Source organism: Poecilia formosa, unplaced genomic scaffold (genome assembly GCF_000485575.1).
Source record: "Poecilia formosa unplaced genomic scaffold, Poecilia_formosa-5.1.2 Scaffold851, whole genome shotgun sequence".
NCBI lineage: Eukaryota > Metazoa > Chordata > Actinopteri > Cyprinodontiformes > Poeciliidae > Poecilia > Poecilia formosa.
In genome coordinates this window covers 1,238-20,799 of record NW_006800790.1, presented here as the reverse complement: position 1 = coordinate 20,799, position 19,562 = coordinate 1,238, and the positions used below count along the sequence as shown (strand labels likewise).

The window sequence follows — 19,562 nt, the reverse complement described above, 5'->3', positions numbered from 1 at the left end:
AATATATAATAAATTTCGTTCCACCTCACAATTGTGTTTCACTTGTTGATTCTTTATGTTTGAAGCCTGAAAAGTGGGAAAAGGTTGCCAAGTTCAAGGGGCCCAATACTTTCTCTAGTCACTGTAGCTGCTGATGTAGCCTCAGCTCGTATGCATTTGTCCCTCTCATGAACTCTCTCTGTCCAGACAAGCTGGCTCCTCATTGCTTACCTCCCCTCTTTGTCTCTAATCTGTTTCTTTCCCTACCAAACATTTACCCAGAGGTTAAGGACTTCTGGCTTATTTTCCATCTTTATGCAGGTGTCAGTATTTCATGTCTGTATTTTCTCAACTAGGTCCATTAGTCAGCAGATTTTAACACAATGTTTTCTACAGGAACAGAGTTTCTGTCTTTTGGAGGTGAAGTAAGAGGCAGTCCGGAAAGAGCAAGAAAATGTTTGCTGCCTTCATTTTGCTCACATTGGGAACTGTCTACATGTCTGCTGTATACTCTCTATATGCACTTAACCCCTATAAAGGCCAGGAGATGTTTAGCTTTAACTGACATTTTGATTCTCCAATCTCTTTTTTGTGGTACTCAAGTTGCTCTGAAGGAACATCTGGTTGTTACGTGCGTGAATGTTACTTCACTGTATCTCAGTGTGTTGGCATTTGGAAGTATAAGTGTGTCTGCCGGTGTTTACATAAATTATGTCTGATTGGGTTTGACATCTGCATCACCACTGGACATGTTTCTTCCCCCACTAGTTTAATTCTCTCCAGAGGAAATAAGGAGCTGGAAATGAAGACACGTATGAGAAAACATTTCTCATAGTATTTCTGCACACACAGTCTATATTAATAGTTATATCCTTAAACTATAAGCACATATAGATACTGTATTATCTACATGTGCTCTAACTTTTCCACATATTGTCACATTAACTACAGACGGGGATATTAATTAATCAGTATTGTTAAAGAAAAATACCACATGGTTTTAAATGGTAACTAAACCTTAAATTAACTTTTATTTTTCAGATGAGCTAAGGATGTTTTCACACCTGATTGTCTGGTAAACTTTGTTTGATTTGGAGCCAAAACTGCAACATTTGTTACATTTTCAGCTACTGTGGTTCTCTTTCACACTGCACTGCATTATAAAAAGTGCTTTTGGCTGTTGTTCATCTTATGTACTTATTTACATTAATCTCACGTAATTCATTTGGTTTATTGATGACAACTTCACTTTTTTGTGTTCAATTACTTTAGCAAATCTAAATAACTTAATTAACTTAAAGCAACTTTTTACTTTAACTTTGCTTGAAACAATTGAGTTCAAAGCCAGTTTTATATCCTAAGTCTGACCAACTCTATTTATTATGATCATCCAGCTCATTTCATTAAGTCTATTCAACTGAATTTACTAAGTTTTTATAACTTAACTCATTCAGTGTGTTTAACATGACAAATTTAAGTTACTCTTACTTAAATCATTTATTTTTTCCTAATAATTCAAATTTTCTTGAATTATTAGAAACTTACCGGTAATTGAATTGCTTCAGCTAAGTTGAAGCCGTTACCAATTGAAGCAATTAAATTGGACCAATTAAAAAATGTGCTTCGATCTAAACTTAATTTGGACCAAATCTGGTTGAACCAGCTTAATAAATTGAGTGACTATAAGGCTCCATAAGGAGACCTTAGTCCTTGACGCGGCCGTCACAGGTTCAATTCCAACCTGATGACCTTTGCTGCATGTCTTCCCTCTCTGTCATTACCCACTTTACTGTCTAACTACTCTTAAATAAAGGCCTCCTGAGCCAAAAAACCCTGGTAAAAAAGAGATAATTTATTAGTTTCTTTCTTTATTTGATGTAAACTAAATGATTTGAGTAACACTGACTTAAATTTGTCAACTTTGTTCAACTTGTTTCTTTTTAGTGTGTGTCATATCAACAGGTAGCCTTTAGCCTGTTCGCCCCCTTTGCTTGTGGTGGCGCTGCATCAAGAACTGCTGAAGGAAACAAAATAAAAACCTCTGAAGAAGACACTGAGTGCAAATGTTTTCTTCACGAAATGCAAACAAAAATGGATGCCACTTTTGTCTTTGAGCCTTTTCTTCCGCCAGCGTACACACATCTCTTTGTTTTGGTTGCATTTACCCAGAATGCCCTGCACTTTCGGTGGAGACAGGCACCAGCAGCCCTCCTCACCCCACTAGTGACTAGGGTGTAAGAAAAAGGATAGCCCTGCACTTTAGTCCACTTCCTGCTTTTGGAGCGGTCTCTGGTCCGCTTGGCATTCATATATTCATTCAAGATATGACACTTCAACTGAACCAAGACTGAAGACCAAGAGTTTGCTTTTTGGTTCCACAGACTTCGATTAGGAATTCACATCTCCCCAAATGAAGCAGACTTTCCAGGCCAACAAACTAGCACTGGCAGGAGAAACAACTTCGGTCTTTTACCAAAGACAAAACAGAAATCCTATAATCGCTAAAATCTCATTTCATGCCATTTTTGTTTACATTTTGTGAAGAAGGAAGTTGTGCTGTCTTCTTTAGAGGTTTTGGTTTCCTTCAGTGGTTATTGGTGCAGTGCCATCCCAGGAGAGAGGATGAACAGGTTTTTCAAATGGTTTGGTTCCTTTAGCAGAGTACAGTGTAAAAACAAACTGCAGCAGCAGAAAATTTAACAAATTTTGTAATTTTGGTCCCCAATTTAACCAAGTCTACCAGAGTATCAGCTGTGAAAACACTGATAAATCCATGAAAGAAACAGAAATTCCTCTGCTCTCCTGAGATTCTTTTGCTGTCCTTCCTCGTCAGGTACAGCTTTTATGGATAGCTCCAAATGTATCCTGGATTTGGTCCAATTTTCCATTATCCTGTATTATCCAGTTATAAACCGTCCTGTCTGTCACAGACCCCAATAAATGTCATAACATTGCTGACTCCTTTTTCTGTTTAAAACATCTTTATTGGCCTCACCTAGACAGATCTAGTACTACAGAGAAAGCTGTGTATATAGCATGTGTGCACAATTGTGCACATTATTCCAAAGCGAAGACGCTTCTTCCATCTTCAACATCCTGTCCCTACACTTTAGATGGAAAAATGATGCTTTTGTGAGGGTCTGAGAGCGCAAGTTGAGAGAAAACAAGTCCCTATAAGGGGGGAAGGCAAAAGGAGTGTTGAAGTAAACTCTGCTTGATGAAAGGCTTAATTAATAGATCAACACCTCCTTTTCCCTACTTTACTTCCAGGCAGTGTGCGTGGTTTTACTGTTGGATATTTTGAGCTGAGCTATGTTGTGATAACCTAATGTCAGGGTAGGAGGTACCTAATATGACTAGAGCACTCAGGATAAAACACAGAGGAGCTTCTCCCTAGAATGAGCTTGAGTGAACTCAGACCAAGTATGTAATCTGTTAGATAAGCTAAAATCTGCATTCAGACCAAATGGGTTGTGCGCGTCCAAAAGCCGTCCAACATCTCAAGTTGGGTGCTCACTTTAAGGTCAAAGAGTAGGAAGAGGGAAAAGAAGTCTGAAAGTTGTGGGTCCGATTCCACCTTTTTCCTGCCACATTTCAACGTGCTCCTGGGCAGTGGTGTGCATACTTTTGTTTTAGAGCTTTAGCTTTTTCTTTTTGCTAACTATGAAAACATTTTAGTGCACTTAGCTGCCCCTAAATAAATTTTTTCTGCATATATTCGAATGAACTAATTTATATGGCTGTTTGTAAACCTTCAGTTGAATAAAGTTTGACTTTAGTATTGAACTTTTAGCTACCAACTGTTAAGTATTCTTCAAGTAGTTTGATAAAAACAGTTTGATCATGCTTTTATTTTGAAGTGGGTGGAGACTGGTCACACTGCAGTTCTGTTTTCTCCCTTTTTCCCCAAAAAAACCTTTATTTCAAATAAGAAACATAGGAGCAAAATGAAGCACAGAAAGTAAAAAGTATATAAACAGAAGATGTAAACATAAACAAGTACAATATCTAACGGTTTTGTAGGACATGTAAATTATAATGTCAAAAGTAAATTGGACCTCGATGGTTGTAGTTTTTAAGGACACATATTATTTAAATTGAACTTAGTATTTAGAATTAGCTTCCGCTAAATATAACCTTGGTGTAGCGCTCATTGCAGAACTGACTCATTTGTGCTAATGGTGTAGTTAGAGGTGCTGATGGAGATTATCCTTTCTCCATTTAGGTTCTTAATGTATGAGGTTCAAGAAGAGTCAGTGAGTTTATTTAATCAATTCAATTTTTTAAGACTAAAATGTGGTTCTGGTCCATTGTCACGCTTTCCTTATGTGACAACAGAGCAAAATGGTCCCCAATTCTTCTTGTTGGCTTCCATCTAAGCTGGAGGGCATTCCTAGTGTGTCATTTCCTTTAACCTTAGCTTTGTATCTATGTGTGCATGGGTACTACGTGTGTGTATATATGAGCATGCAAGCAGCTAAAAGAGATAGAGGAAAACACAGAATTATTTACTCCCAACAGCGCCCGACACTGTCCCTGGCGTGACACTTAACCTCAAGTTGCCTACTGATCTGGGTATCAGTGAGTGGATGTGTGCATGTTGTGAATGTGATTGGCTGCAGTGTAAAGCACATTGAGTGGTTGGTATAACTAGGAAATTTAGACTATTTGCTTATTTTCCAAGCCAAATAAACTTGTTTCATTCTTTCTGTAGAATTCCTTCTCCAGTGTATTTCACATGGAACATGAGGAGCTGAGGGAAGTCCTAGATACTCCCAAAAGGTAAGAGGATCCCCTTAGCTGCAGGCTGTCCCAGATTGGTTCTGCTCTTCCCTCCCCCATTTATCACAACTAATAATTCCTTAATTTTGCAACCTACACTTTTCCCTCTCCCTCAGAGGCCATTTGATGATATTTGTCTTACAGACACCTTCATAAAGTTTCATTATTATCATATGGAGGGAAATGTATCTTCTTGACATAATATTGAAATCAAAAAGAGAAGCATGGAGCAAAAACAGTCTCAGTATTAACAAATGCACCGAACAAGATTCACAAATGGACAGAACAACATTTTTACTTGTTGCTTCAGCCAATCATATGAACAGACCCTACATGGGTAACTTAGCCAATCACATTAACCCATTCCAACAGCACTGTACAGACTGTGGAAGTACAGACATTTTAGACCTCAGTATTGCTTCTGGCAGCGACAGAGGAGCAGTAAGTGACATATTTAGCTACTTGTATCTTGATATGATTATGACGGGGAAACATTGTCAATTGGGTAAAATTTTAGACTTCAACAGAGGAATCAATTGTTTCCCATTAATCAAGAGTCCAGACACTCTGGACAAAGCAAATATTAATGGACAAGGGACTGGTTTTTACCCGGCTAGTGTGACTATAGTGATTGCGTGAAATGAACTGTTTTCCTGGGATGATGGTAGTGACTGTGGTAGGAGTTTGCCATGCCAACTAAAAAATACGGTAGCAAATCTGCATTGCAGAATTGCTGCCGTATTTCATTTAGCTTCATCCTACAAAACTGCAGATAAATTGCTCATGTCTTCGGTGAAATCCTCATAACTTCTTCCATCCGTCCATCCATTTTCTTTACACTCTTGTCCCTAATGGGGTTGGGAGGGGTGCTGGTGCCTATCTCCAGTGAGACATTTTGGGCGAGAGGCTGGGTCACCCTGGACAGGTCGCCAATCTGCTGCAGGGCAACACACAGACAGACAGGAAAAACAACCATACACACATACCTAAGGAGAATTTAGAAAAAACTTGACAGTCAAATTTTTGGACTGTGGGAGGAAACCGGAGTACCCGGAGAAAACCCACCATGCACAGGGAGAACATGCAAACCCAGGAGTCTTAGTTTGGCCTGAAAAATCGCTCTGTATGACAACATTGAGCAAGAGAAGGTTTCTTCTTCCACATCACCTGCTTAGGTAAAATGATAGAGAAGATTAATTAATATAATATATATGCGGATTAAAAAAGGCATTCAAATATATGAGAAAGTGAAAACTATTTCCATGAGTGTAAACAGTTCAAATGTGCTGTATGGATGTTTTCCGCCTTCTGGTTGTTATTTGTGGGTACAAGAACAGGGAAAGAGAAAATAATAATTGTGGAAAACATTCTGAGAATAGCTGAATGAGACAAAAACCAGATGTCCTTTTTCGCCATGTTGTCCTTTAGATATCCTTCTCTTTTTCAACCAGCTTCCAGTGCAGTTTCTCCTAACCTAATCACTTCTGTGAATGTCATTATGTGTTTGTGCTGGATTTCCTCTTGGCAAGATCAAATTCAGCAAAATTGGACATCTCCAACAGGGCCAACTTGGGAGGGGAGGGGTCCTGCAGGATGTTGGCTTTAGCCGGCTCCAACCACAGGAGGCTTTTTATAGTGGCATTAACCAAGGCCTGCGGCTTCCCAGTGACCCACCATCTGTTTCTCCAAAGCAGGAAGTTCAGTCGAGCAAAACCAATGTTTATCCAACTCGCAAGAATCACAGTCGGAGCATTTCAAGTAGAAAAAATTGAACAATTAAGTTGCCCCGGATACAGAGCTGGATTGTGCTTCCATACAGAAATCTATAGTTATACTGTCACACTTTTTGGGTGATGGCAGTAGTGAGGCCTCGTTTAACTCAATCGAACAGAGAGGAGGGAGAGAAAAAGTGAACTGAGTGAGCGAGCAAAGAAACTAAATGGATGCTCAGAATGTCAATCTGATTATGCGTGCTGAATTTAGTTGCACGCAACTCCGTCCGTCCGTCCGTCCGTCCATCCATTCCATCCAAGGTGGGGTCGCCTGGACAGGTGGGAGTCTGTTGCAGGGCACCGCAACAGACTGATGAGAAATTAGCCTGAGGCTTTGTGTAAAAGCCAAGAAAGAACAAAAAGTTAGACACTCAGAAATAATGCCTTGATCTCAGTGTATTGGTGCAGACCATTGATGACAATGTGAAACCAGCTGGACAGTCTAAAATGGCATAGTGACTTCCAGCTGTGGTTACATTTCTACTAAAATACCAGAGGTAAAAAGATGAGATCATGAAGCATTTCTGAACTTACTTTACTTTCTTCACCTTCAATGCAACATACAGTATATTATGTACAATTTAACAGACAAAATTCAATATGTGTGGGAAAAATATAAAACATAAAAAAGGTGCAATGTTATGATTAGCAAATTTTCCCCCAGAAAATTTGCTAAGCCCGGTGGTCGGGGGCACTGAGGCGGTCTACCGGCGGTGCACTATGTTTGTATATTAAAAGATGCTAAGTAGACAGAAAAAGTAAAAATATTACTGGATTAGATATGTTACGGGAAAACATCGCCAGTGAAACACTATTTAAACCCACAACTGGTCTTAAAAACAACTAATCAAAAAATTCAAATTCAATGAATATCAATTATTTGCACTTCTGTTTAATCCAAATTAAGTCAGCGGCTCCATCAGGCCCCTCAGGCCTTCAGGGCCCCATAAATGCTAATATTTTAACACAGACCACAGATACATAAATGTAACATTTGTTTATTGAGATGATCAATGCTGCTAAATTTCATCTAATGATTTCAGCATACATAAATTAAAATATTTTAAATTGTTTAACATTTAAATGTAAGATTTTAAGGAGCTGGCAAGTTTACTTTGTAAAAGTTCAAAGAACAATATTCATAGTTAGATTGTTTTGTTACCATAGCAACAATCTGACGCTGTGAGTTTAATCTTTGAGATCTGTTTGTTCACAAATACAAATTTAACTCTGTCTGACTAAGTGGACAAAGCATTTGATATGTTTTGATTAGGGTTGCCACCCGTCCCGTAAAATACGGAATTGTCCCGTATTTCGCTGTTAAATGTTGCGTCCCGTATTGAACCGATACGGGACGCAATTTGTTCCGTATTTCTATAATTGTCCGATAGACATGCACACATATTAACACTAAGTGTAACAATAATGACCAAAATAAAACACAAGAAATATTAAGGTCAGCTAATTTCTCTTTGCGGGAGCTACACAGGACTCCCAGAATGCTACGAACCGACGCATATTTTATGAATTCATTGTTCAGTGGTCATTAATGCACCAGACACAGACCTGCGGTCCAGGGGCGGTTCTAGATGGGGCCAACGGGGTACCAAAGAAGTTATACTAAATAAATGTCTTGTGTTAATACTCAGTGGCGGATTTTTTTAACCTGCACAATTTTACTTTAACAATGAATTAAAAATTATAGTGCTGCACTTTTAGCTGCTGTATAGGATCACACTTTCCATCTGCCAGGGATCTGCAACCTGGATCTCTGGAGATGCAAGTGGGTCTTTAGCTGACTTATTCAAATGATGAAATATTGCTCTGTTTTTTTGGGGGGTTTTTTTTGTTTTGTTTGTTTGTTTTACTCTTTTTCAAGTGTTGCCGTGGAAAAACACCAACTATCCTGGCCCCTGTGGTAAATCTGGTCTAGAACCAGCCTCCAAACCTAACTCCTTATTTATATAAATGTTTTGGTAATACTCTGTAAAATATCAGAATGTTCACATAACTTTTATACTTTTGGCTGTCTGAGGACACATTTTGAATATTAAATTAGGTGTTATGATCAGTTACTCAGTGGTTTACCAAATACTTTTTACACTTGGTTAATTAAACGTATTTAAAGTATACTACTCTGATTGGAGTACAATTTTGGGGTACTAACCAACCTCTATGCATGAACAACTGCTCTGTGGATCACTTTTTAAAGACAAAAACCACTGCCATAAAATATTATACATCCCACCCCAAGGGCGGTGTGCCGTGTTATTCGTCTCTTGTTTTGATTTCTGAAAGGTGGCAACCCTAGTTTTGATGCATCGTGTATCTGGAAAAATTATTACTAAAAATAATAATATAATAATATAAAATCAGCGTGATGCGTGACTTCGAGGCGAGCATGAAAGCTTCTCACCAGGCTGAACCTGCATGATGAGGTTAGTACTGGTTGGTTAACCACTAACGCACTGGCTAAACGGGACCATACATAAACTTTACAGGGAAGACAGAGCCACACGTCGGGCAGCGTGTTGAGGTGTAAATGCCGCGTAATGTTTTGCTCACAAATATAAATCATTCTCACCGCTCCCTCAACCCTCACCTCTGAAAGCGCGACTACAAATTATTCTGGTGGTTCACATAGAGCTGCGCAACCAGAGCTAACGCGGTTCGTTTTAAGCTCTTATCTTGATATAGAGTTCTCCAAAGAATCATAATTCCTTACAGGGGGTTGATGTAAATATCCAGACAGGTCAGCTTGTGTCCAGTTTGAGTGAAAGGAGGCGCGCGCGATCTGCGCTGAGGCAACTTCAGAGATAAAGCAGCAGCAGCGCGCGCTGTGTTATTTGTCCGAGCGCAGCCGGCTTTAAATACATAAACCTATAAATCTTTTAGAAATTACTGTCCTCCACAAGTGAAACTCTGAGACGCTTGTGTTCCGTGAAATTTTGAACAGAATCAGAAGTGATCGGCAACAAAAATGAGTCAACACGCTGATCTGCTAGAATAAATGTGTCTTTTATTACGCCACAGATTTCAGCAAAGCAATCATTCATACATTTATACGTGATGCTAAATATTGTCCTTTAATATATCGCTCTTACCGTGACACATGGACTGGAGAGCCGTCAGTCCAGGCAGAGAGCAGCATTCACGTGGCTGGACGTTCGTACGCAACCCACAGCAGACTCTGCCAAGATGAGGGACTTACCCCGATTTTATACTCTTTAACAAACATCCTTGCGTGAGAGCGAAGAATGGCCACTTCCTCTCTCCCAGGTAGGTCCATAGTGCGGCCGCCGCCCGGGTCACAATGACCACGAGCCTCGGGCATTGTTTAGCATGAGCTCAGAGCGTGATAAGGTTATGAAACACATTATATTGTCAAAGAGCATATTTTAATATTTCTATATCACGCTTGCAATTCGGCTTTAAGATTAAAAAAAATAAAATANATAATGAATCGTGTTATCTCAACATGATTCAATTTCATAAACGTTAAGTTGATGAATTTCTTGTTTGTTCAACATGATTTTATCACGTTTTTGTTTAAAACATGAAATTATTGTGTTAAAAGTACATGATATTCTTTTATTAATCTAATAACCCCCTAAGTTCATTTTTTTGAGTGTGCACTTTTAGCTGCTGTATAGGATCACACTTTCCATTTGCCAGGGATCTGCAAACTGGATCTCTGGAGACATGTGGCTGTTTGGCTCACTTATTATATCAACTGATGAAATATTGCTCTGTTTATTTTTTTGTTTGTTTGTTTGGTTTTTTTTGTTTTGTTTGTTTTACTCTTTTTCAAGTGTTGCCGTGGAAAAACACCAACTATCCTGGCCCCTGTGGTAAATCTGGTCTAGAACCAGCCTCCAAACCTAACTCCTTATTTATATAAATATTTTGGTAATACTCTGTAAAATATCAGAATGTTCACATAACTTTTATACTTTTGGCTGTCTGAGGACACATTTTGAATATTAAATTAGGTGTTATGATCAGTTACTCAGTGGTTTACCAAATACTTTTTACACTTGGTTAATTAAACGTATTTAAAGTATACTACTCTGATTGGAGTACATAGAGTACAACCTCTATGCATGAACAACTGCTCTGTGGATCACTTTTTAAAGACAAAAAACACTGCCATAAAATATTATACATCCCACCCCAATGGGCGATGTGCCGTGTTAGGCGTCTCTTGTTTTGATTTCTGAAAGGTGGCAACCCTGGTTTTGATGCATCGTGTATCTGGAAAAATTATTACTAAAAATAATAATAAAATAATATAAAATCAGCGTGATGCGTGACTTCGAGGCGAGCGTGAAAGCTTCTCACCAGGCTGAACCTGCATGATGAGGTTAGTACTGGTTGGTTAACCACTAACGCACTGGCCAAACGGGACCATACTTAAACTTTACAGGGAAGACAGAGCCACACGTTGGGCAGCGTGTTGAGGTGTAAATGCCGCGTAATGTTTTGCTCACAAATATAAATCATTCTCACTGCTCCCTCAACTCTCACCTCTGAAAGCGCGACTACAAATTATTCTGGTGGTTCACATAGAGCTGCGCAACCAGAGCTAACGCGGTTCGTTTTAAGCTCTTATCTTGATATAGAGTTCTCCAAAGAATCATAATTCCTTACAGGGGGTTGATGTAAATATCCAGACAGGTCAGCTTGTGTCCAGTTTGAGTGAAAGGAGGCGCGCGCGATCTGCGCTGAGGCAACTTCAGAGATAAAGCAGCAGCAGCGCGCGCTATGTTATTGGTCCGAGGGCAGCCGGCTTTAAATACATAAACCTATAAATCTTTTAGAAATTACTGTCCTCCACAAGTGAAACTCTGAGACGCTTGTGTTCCGTGAAATTCTGAACAGGATCGGAGGTGATCGGCAACAAAAATGAGTCAACACGCTGATCTGCTAGAATAAATGTGTCTTTTATTACGCCACAGATTTCAGCAAAGCAATCATTCATACATTTATACGTGATGCTAAATATTGTCCTTTAATATATCGCTCTTACCGTGACACATGGACTGGAGAGCCGTCAGTCCAGGCAGAGAGCAGCATTCACGTGGCTGGACGTTCGTACGCAACCCACGGCAGACTCTGCCAAGACGAGGGACTACCCCGATTTTAACAAACATCCTTGCGTGAGAGCGAAGAATGGCCACTTCCTCTCTCCCAGGTAGGTCCTCCAAGAATAGTGCGGCCGCCGCCCGGGTCACATTGACCACGGGCCTCGGGCATTGTTTAGCATGAGCTCAGAGCGTGATCAGGTTATGAAACACATTATATTGTCAAAGAGCATAGTATACATTATCAAAGAACACATTTTAATATTTCTATATCACGCTTGCAATTCGGCTTTAAGATTAAAAGAATTAAATAAGATGAAGCATTCCCCCCGCCAATTATTAATTTTTCTAAAAGTAAAATCAAGCAATGCTTAGCCTGGCAGGGGGCCTAGCAAAGCGTGGCAGGCCGCCAGGCTTATAATACAATGGGGAAAACCTTGTATTGAACTAATACTTTGTTGAAACATCTTTTGATTTGATGTATGTTTGGACTCGTGGTGATGCTGAAAAATGAAATCTTTCTTCAGCTTGAAATGAAAATGAAATCCTTAAGCAGCTTCTAGCAGCCTGAAGGTTTTCCACCCTTCAGGCTGCAAATTAAAAATAAACTTTTAGAAAACTTTTTAAAAATGTTTTTACAAAAAAAAATACATTATTGAAGCCAACACAACCCTTTAATTAGTGAGATTTAGGTCAGACCCAGGCTGATTGCTGGGCAAAAAAGTATTTGGTAAACTACCGAAGTACTGAGTAACTAATCATAACACCTGATTTAATATTCAAAATGTCTCCTCAGGCAGCCAAAAGTATAAAAGTTATGTGAAGATTCTGGTAGTGTAAAGAGTATTACCAAATGTATTACCAAAATATTTATACAAATGAGTTAGATTTGGAAGCTGGTTCTAGACCAAGCACAATAAATCCACACATTAAAATGATATTGAAAGTGGTTGGTGACTTACATGTGAAATCAACATTAGGGTTTCTTCACCCCAGCCACAGGCTAAGCTTTACTTTTTAAAAGGTTTTATCGGCTCTAGTGGCCTTTTTTTGATAGTTAATTGACAGGAAAGTTGGTAATGAGAAAAGGGGGAAGACATGCGGCAAAGGTCACCAGGCCGGGAATCGAACCTGTGACAGCTGCATTAAGGACTAAGGCCTCCATACAAAAGTTGTGCTTAACACCTGCACCACCACAGCACACCCTGTTTTGTTTTTTTATTAGTGGGACTGCAAGCATCTCCAGACTGATTCTGCCCTGCATTTTACTAGCAGAGCAGAATTGTTCCTGAAAGATAGGTTTCTAGTTTTTTGATGCATTGAACAGGGAGCATGTACCAGTCGCTTCAACTGCTGTCACAGCTTGATCTCTAAAGTGTACCTCGGTGCAGATTGCGTGCGCCTGCTTTCATTCAAACACACTGGCTCACACTAAAGCCACATAAATTAAACCTCCTGTTTGTCCTCTGTATCCAGCAGGAAGATGTGCAGTGCAGCGGATTTAACTCATCATGCAGGGTCAGTCCAAGATTGTATGAGGCCTTGAGCAGAATTTTATTTAGGGGCCCCTCTTGCTGCTAAGTACCACTAAAATCATTTCACCATGGATTTAGATAAATATTGTTGAGAGAATAAGTATTAAAAACCTCTCTTATGCCCGTTGTCGTATTTCTCTCATGGCTACGTCGTTTGTATCAACAGAAACCATAGAGACAACAAATCAAATCGCTGTTCAAGTACGATCATAGAGAATTATTGAACAATCAAATGCATAAAGTTTCAGCTCATCATAATCATCCGAAACCACCTACCAATACATAATTACCTGAGACAAAGACAATAAACGAAGACGGAATACAGAGACACATTTTCAAGACAAACACATCTCAAGAGAAACACGTGGTGCTCTGCCCTAACATTTCCAGGCACCCTCTTTTGTTCAAGAAGGTGTGTTCTCCTCTGTACCGTATGTAAATTAGGGGAGTGCCTTTAGCGGCATGAAATAAGATTTACGACTGTGGAAAGTCTGTTTTTTCTCTGAACTTTAAGAAGTTTTTGTCTCTTTCGTGAGACAGAATGTTATCAGTTCTTATCCAAACACAGGGAGAAAGCTTTATGTTCAGAGAACCACATTTCATGTCTCTGTTTATGCTTGCTGGGTTCACCGAAAGGCTAAGACACATATAAATGGTCCTTTGACCCTAGACACATAAGTTTGCAGTGTTCTCACATACTTATATTCCAAAAGCATACAGGCTTAGTTTAAGCTAAGACGATCTCCGTGACACACACATTTTCTAATAAATGCATAACTTCCATAGTGATCATGGCTGTAATTTAATATAGAAAACTGCAGTTTAAACTACTTTTAATCAAATCATGGTAATCTAACAAAACTATTCTAGTGATGAAATTATATTGATTGAAGCATGAATTTAAATTTAACTTAAATTTGGGCCTATTTAAAACAATGTTAATTTTGTCTAAAATTTAAATGTGATTGAAAATTAAAGCTAACATTAAAATTAGTATAATTAAGCTAATAATTCCAACAATATGCGACAGGGGCCTTGTTTAATGGACAGTGTTCATAGTTGAGCATTGTTTACTGTTAATCCTTGCCTTAATTGCTATCTTTAATAGTGCAGACAGTTGTGGTTTCTGACATGGGCAATATGGGCAACCGCCCAGGGCGTTATCTTTTTAAGGATGCCTGGAGACCTCTGCGGATTGTGGCACAGAGATGGAAACAAAGCAGAATTTAGAAGAGTTTGAATTGATACTGGTTACATTTATTTCAGCTCTAAGTATTTAATAGGTGTTTTATGGGAATGTGGATCTTTCAGATCAGTTTGAGAACCAGTTTTGATAGGTACACTTAATTTTATTGTGTCATGTAGTGCAGGGTGCTGGTCTTGACTTGGCATTAGGTGGTCTTGACTACAACTCTGCTACGTGGCTCCTTGGTTCCATGTCCTCCCCCACCCACCTTCTTCCCATCCCCTTTCTGTTGGATTTCTTTAAAAATAAATGCCACTAGTGGCAAAAAAAGTGAAGTTTATGCTATGTTAGGACAGGAGACAAGATGTTTTCATCCCTGAAATTATGATGCATAGAATCACATATCTAAGTCTAAACTATGTTACAGAGAGTAAACACAATAAAAACATGCTTTATCTGTGGCATTGTTCATTAAAATGGCACATTACTAATGTATTAAAATTAAATACAATAGGCACACTTAATGATATTTTATTAACGATTAGGTAATGCATTCAGCAAGTACTTTTACTTTTAATGCTTAAGTATTTTTAAAAGCCAGTACTTTTTTACTTTAACTTAAGTACAAATGTTAATGTGGTACTTTTACTTAAGTACATTTTTTGAGTACTTTATCAACCACTGGTAATGACAGAGAGGGAAGACATGCAGCAAAGATCATCAGGCTGGAATTGAACCTGTGACGGCCGCGTCGAGGACTAAAGTCTCCTCATGTGGGTTGTCCTCTACCCTTACACCACCGCAGCTTCTGTGTCCCTGGTGAGGTTTCTGTCAAGATGTCAGATGTAGCATATGAACACAGCACTGAACTTAATTGTTTCAAATACACTTTTGAGAGAACACTTTAAGAAGTGTACTCTAAGAATACTCTTTTTCGAGAGTTCTTAATTATTAATTTTCTTCATTTATCATTTGTCTTTATTCAGTGTACAGGATCTTTGAAAAACTAAAACAGCATGTTAAAACATACATTTAAAATAATTTAAAGTCCAGCCGTATTTTAAGTACAATGTGAGTAATAATGTACTTTTGGATATTTTAATTCTTTTTAGTTTGGAACTTAAAAGTTTTGGTTGATTTTAGAATTTAATCAAAGAGATTTGAATTATTTATTAGACAAAAGTAAATGATTTGAGTAATAGTGACTTAAATTGGTCATGTTAAACACACTTAATGAATTAAGTTTTTAAAAAATCTTAATAAATTGAGTTGGATAAACATAAAGCTAAACAGGTGGATGTTCATCCAACTATTTAGCTGGATGAGAGTTGTCAGACTTAGGATTCAAAACCGGCATTGAACTCAATTGTTTCAAGTAAAGTCAAAGTAAAAAGTTTTTTTTTAAGTTAGTTTAGTTAATTTAAGTTAGTTAGATTTGTAACTTTTAAGTTAATTGAACACAAAAAAGTAAGTTTTTATCACTAACCCAAATGAATTAAGTGAGATTAATTTAGTTAATTAATTTAGTCCATAAAATGAACGACAAACAAAACCACTTTTTATTAGAAAGATATCACAATCCACTGTCTTAAGCAGTGCTTAATGTAGTACTTGATTTAACTTGTGATAAACCCCAGCCAATAATAAAATCCTCTCACCCACAGCTCAGAAAGGAGAGGAGGAAAAGGGATGTGACAAACAGCATCCATTGATTCAACATTGATCGGATGTTGATCAGACGTTGGTATTTCATCATTCAAATTTGACCAGAAAACAACATTTATTCAATGACGTCTTCACCATTAATTGTCGACCTTCACCAACCTTTTTGACCATAACTCAACATTGAATTACCATTACTTGCTGTCTGGGGAGGATTATTATAGCAAATGGTGGAATTTTGTGGAAATTTTCCTGGTCCTCACTTTTTTGCAGTTGTTCTGAACTCAGTTAGTTAGCGCCAAAACTTTAGTGAATGCAAAGTCCTAATATGGGTACATATAGGAATATCTGTGGGCACACTAATGAACACTTTCTTTCTACTCATAAATGCTCTATTTGTGTTTTTGTTTTCCATCTTGCAATACATACTCCCAAAACACAATTTCTATTTGACATGCTCTATATCCATTAATAATCTCCCCATTTGTGGCGTGGCATTATGGCTAGCTAAATCTTACAGGCTTACAGATGTGACAGTGTGAGGGATTTACCCCGCCCTAATTGGTGCTGATTTTTTTTGTACTTCTATATTTTAATTTATCTGGTAAATGTATTTCATGTCTGGAGGAAGTAACTGACTTTATTTAGTATTTTGTTTTAATCATTCTCTCTTCTCGTTGAGGTTACCTGGTCATGTGTTGCCATGGAAGCGCGCCCATGAGCAGTGCTGACAAGGTGTTTTCAATCAGCCTCACTAGGGAAATCCATTGTTTGAGAGGGAGGGGAGAAGTTTTTGGATTTTGTTTAGCCCCAGATTGTTTTTGTTTTAGTTTTGAAGTTGTTTTAGTTAATTGTAATTGTGTAAATATTTTTGTAGGAATATATTCTAGTACAAATTCGTTTTTTCTATCTGGAAATGTAACTGTTGTCTCCACCCTTTAATTAGTCCTGGTAGGAGCCAAACCTTTAAAAGCCAGGTGTTTTAGATCAGAGGGAGACTCTCCCTCTTGTTGATTGAATGCATGTTATGCTGTGAACTGGATTGTAAAGTTTCAAGAACTGCAAAAAGAAAAAATTCAGAGCTTTACAATTTCTGGATCCTGTCTGATTTTCCATCGCAAACCAACAGACATACAGCTCGGCTCTCAGAAAAGGACTCAGGTGTTGCCCTTAAGCTGCAGTTCCTCCAGCTACAATCCAGATGTTTAATTCTTCATTGTTGCTTAGAACAAGCAGATGTTTTGGTGGAATTGGTCTGGTCTGCTTACAGATGGCCTTAATCAGATTTTATCCATGTTTTGGACTCATGATCCAGTTAGAAGTCCATGCTTAGTCAGATCCAACTAATCCAGGCACGTGTGGCACATGGCAACTTATTTTCCCAGATACTTCATCAGATGGCCAAAAATTGTCATTTTATAATGTAATATCACAGTGCAATTAGTAAAATATCATTTTGAAAACATGTACAGTTATAAGATGTGATTGTAGTTCAGCTTCCTGATAACAGAAATATTGTTGGCTGTACAACTCCCTCTAGGAAAATACTGCAGCACATTTTATTTCATGTGGTTAGTGCTTTTTGTATGTAGTGGATAAATGAACAAAACAAGCTATTTACAGTGGAATGAACAAAATAAAAGGGATATTTGGCTACCAAGTGCCTGTACCCTAACAAGCTTTAAAGGTATCAACGCACACACAGGTTGTTTTGCCGTCTGTCGTGGAGAGTGGACTACTCTCTGAAGCACATGACATCTTGTGCAAAGGGTCAATAAGTTGCTCTTCTGTTCATGTGCTGTTTTTCTCACTGACTGAATGTTTAGACTTTTAATGGCGAGCTGGGGACAGTCCTGTGTTCAGGATCAGTAGATAAACATAAGTTCCTAGTGAATTAGGCACAGACGGATAAATTCCATATATTTCAAATGTCTCATAAATATGTTTCCCAGCCCTAAACTAAATCCACACTCTGTGATCTGTTCAAATACAGATATAACTATTTGTGAAGATGACCTTATCAGTTTATGATGCTTTGCTTGTTCCATTTGAATGTAACTAAAGGTATTTGCTATGTTGTGTGTTTTCTTCCTCAGAGACTGTGATGTCAGTCGGATAAACTACATGTACGCTCAGTATGTTAGAAACACCATGCAACCTCTCAACATCACCGACGTCACCAAGGACCTGCGCTTCCCTTGGACAGTCTGTGCCTCACACTTCCTCACTTTTCTTTATTTCATTTTTTTCCCATTCCTATTAAGTAATCCCCTTTGTTATTTAACAGTGTGAGAGCCCTGATTGTCGGATAAAAAGTTTGCTCTGCACTCCAATCAGAAATGGCAAGAAAGACAAAGTCATAGGTATGGGCCTTGTTGCTTTCTTTGTTTACTGGCCCAAATTTCACCGTGTTGGGATTGAATCTGGTAGACCAGCTCAAGGTTCAGCAAAACAAGGGATTTTTTAAAATAAATGCTACAGGTAGACTGTAGCATTTAGCAATAAACTCTAAACTCTATAGCAATAAACTCTACTGCACCCATTGACTTTTAAAGTCTCATGACTGAAACATGTCCAGGGTTTTCCATAGTGGTGGCAGTGTAATGCTAGTGGGGGTGATTTACTAAATTTCCATGTAAGAACCAAATTGAACAATTTGTGTTTTGTGTGTCTGCTTGCGTGTGTGCGTGCTTGTAGGTGTGTGCCAGTTGGTGAACAAAACGGACGAAGCGTCAAGCACCGTCAAGACCTTCAACAGAAACGATGAGCAGTTCTTGGAAGCGTTTGCCATCTTCTGTGGCCTTGGCATTCAGAACACACAGATGTATGAGACTGTGGAGAGAGCCATGGCCAAACAGGAGGTCACTCTGGAGGTCAGCCCCGCTTACCTTGTTCAGATCTGGAAGAACACATTGGATCCCGCCTAGTCATGGTTCAGTGTTCAAAGATTTTTTTGTGAAAAGTATCTCCAAATTATCTGCGGAACATATGCAGATTTTTTTTGTACAGCATATCTCAAATATTTGAAAGAAAATGGGAAGCTGAATGACAGTGTTGGCTGACATTAAAGCACCCAATCCAGGCGTTCATATTCCTTGGCACTGATTGGCTGTGCCCCCAAGAATGGAGATAGATAGGAATGTCACGGTCCAATATTGATATTGGAAAACAGTCTGATATCACCAATTTTGAATATCAACTACTCATGATTACAGTGGCCTATTAAACACAGCACACATGTCAGGGAGAAAGTTCTGAAGAAATTAAAGCAGAGTTGACTTTTACAACAATATTGCAACCTTTGAAGATGTCACATCTTGTCTCCAAAATATTTTCTTTGTTTGGGACACAAAGGGGGAATGGGCCGACTGAAAGTGGGAGGGAGTCAGGGAGTCTTCATATTTGGAATAGAATGACTTTAGGTTCTCTTTATGTTGAGTCAGAAATTACCCATTTCTTTTAATTATTGTTCCAACTATACACTGTGTGCACAATTATAATTTAGTTTTGATATAATAATTTGTATGCATATTTTCCAATTCCAGGCTGCATAAACTTGAAT

At 38.5% G+C, this 19,562-nt stretch overlaps 1 protein-coding gene across 1 annotated transcript; it reads left to right on the top strand.

Annotated features, from left to right (window-relative positions):
- Positions 1-3,909: 3,909 nt before the first annotated feature.
- Positions 3,910-18,927, top strand: LOC103131839 (cGMP-specific 3',5'-cyclic phosphodiesterase-like). The gene is made up of 4 exons (XM_007543573.2): positions 3,910-4,761; positions 18,097-18,205; positions 18,288-18,363; positions 18,698-18,927. The coding sequence occupies exons 1-4, from the start codon at positions 4,718-4,720 to the stop codon at positions 18,925-18,927; spliced, it is 459 nt and encodes a 152-aa protein (XP_007543635.1). The 5' UTR covers positions 3,910-4,717.
- The last annotated feature ends 635 nt before the right edge of the window (positions 18,928-19,562 follow it).

Bases quoted from the DNA above. Each gene is read 5' to 3' on its own strand.
- LOC103131839 (XM_007543573.2), top strand. From the start codon at position 4,718: ATGGAACATGAGGAGCTGAGGGAAGTCCTAGATACTCCCAAAAG. The intron at 4,762-18,096 runs GTAAGAGGATCC...TTTCTTCCTCAG, and splicing joins GTCCTAGATACTCCCAAAAG to AGACTGTGATGTCAGTCGGA. The intron at 18,364-18,697 runs GTATGGGCCTTG...GCGTGCTTGTAG, and splicing joins CAAGAAAGACAAAGTCATAG to GTGTGTGCCAGTTGGTGAAC.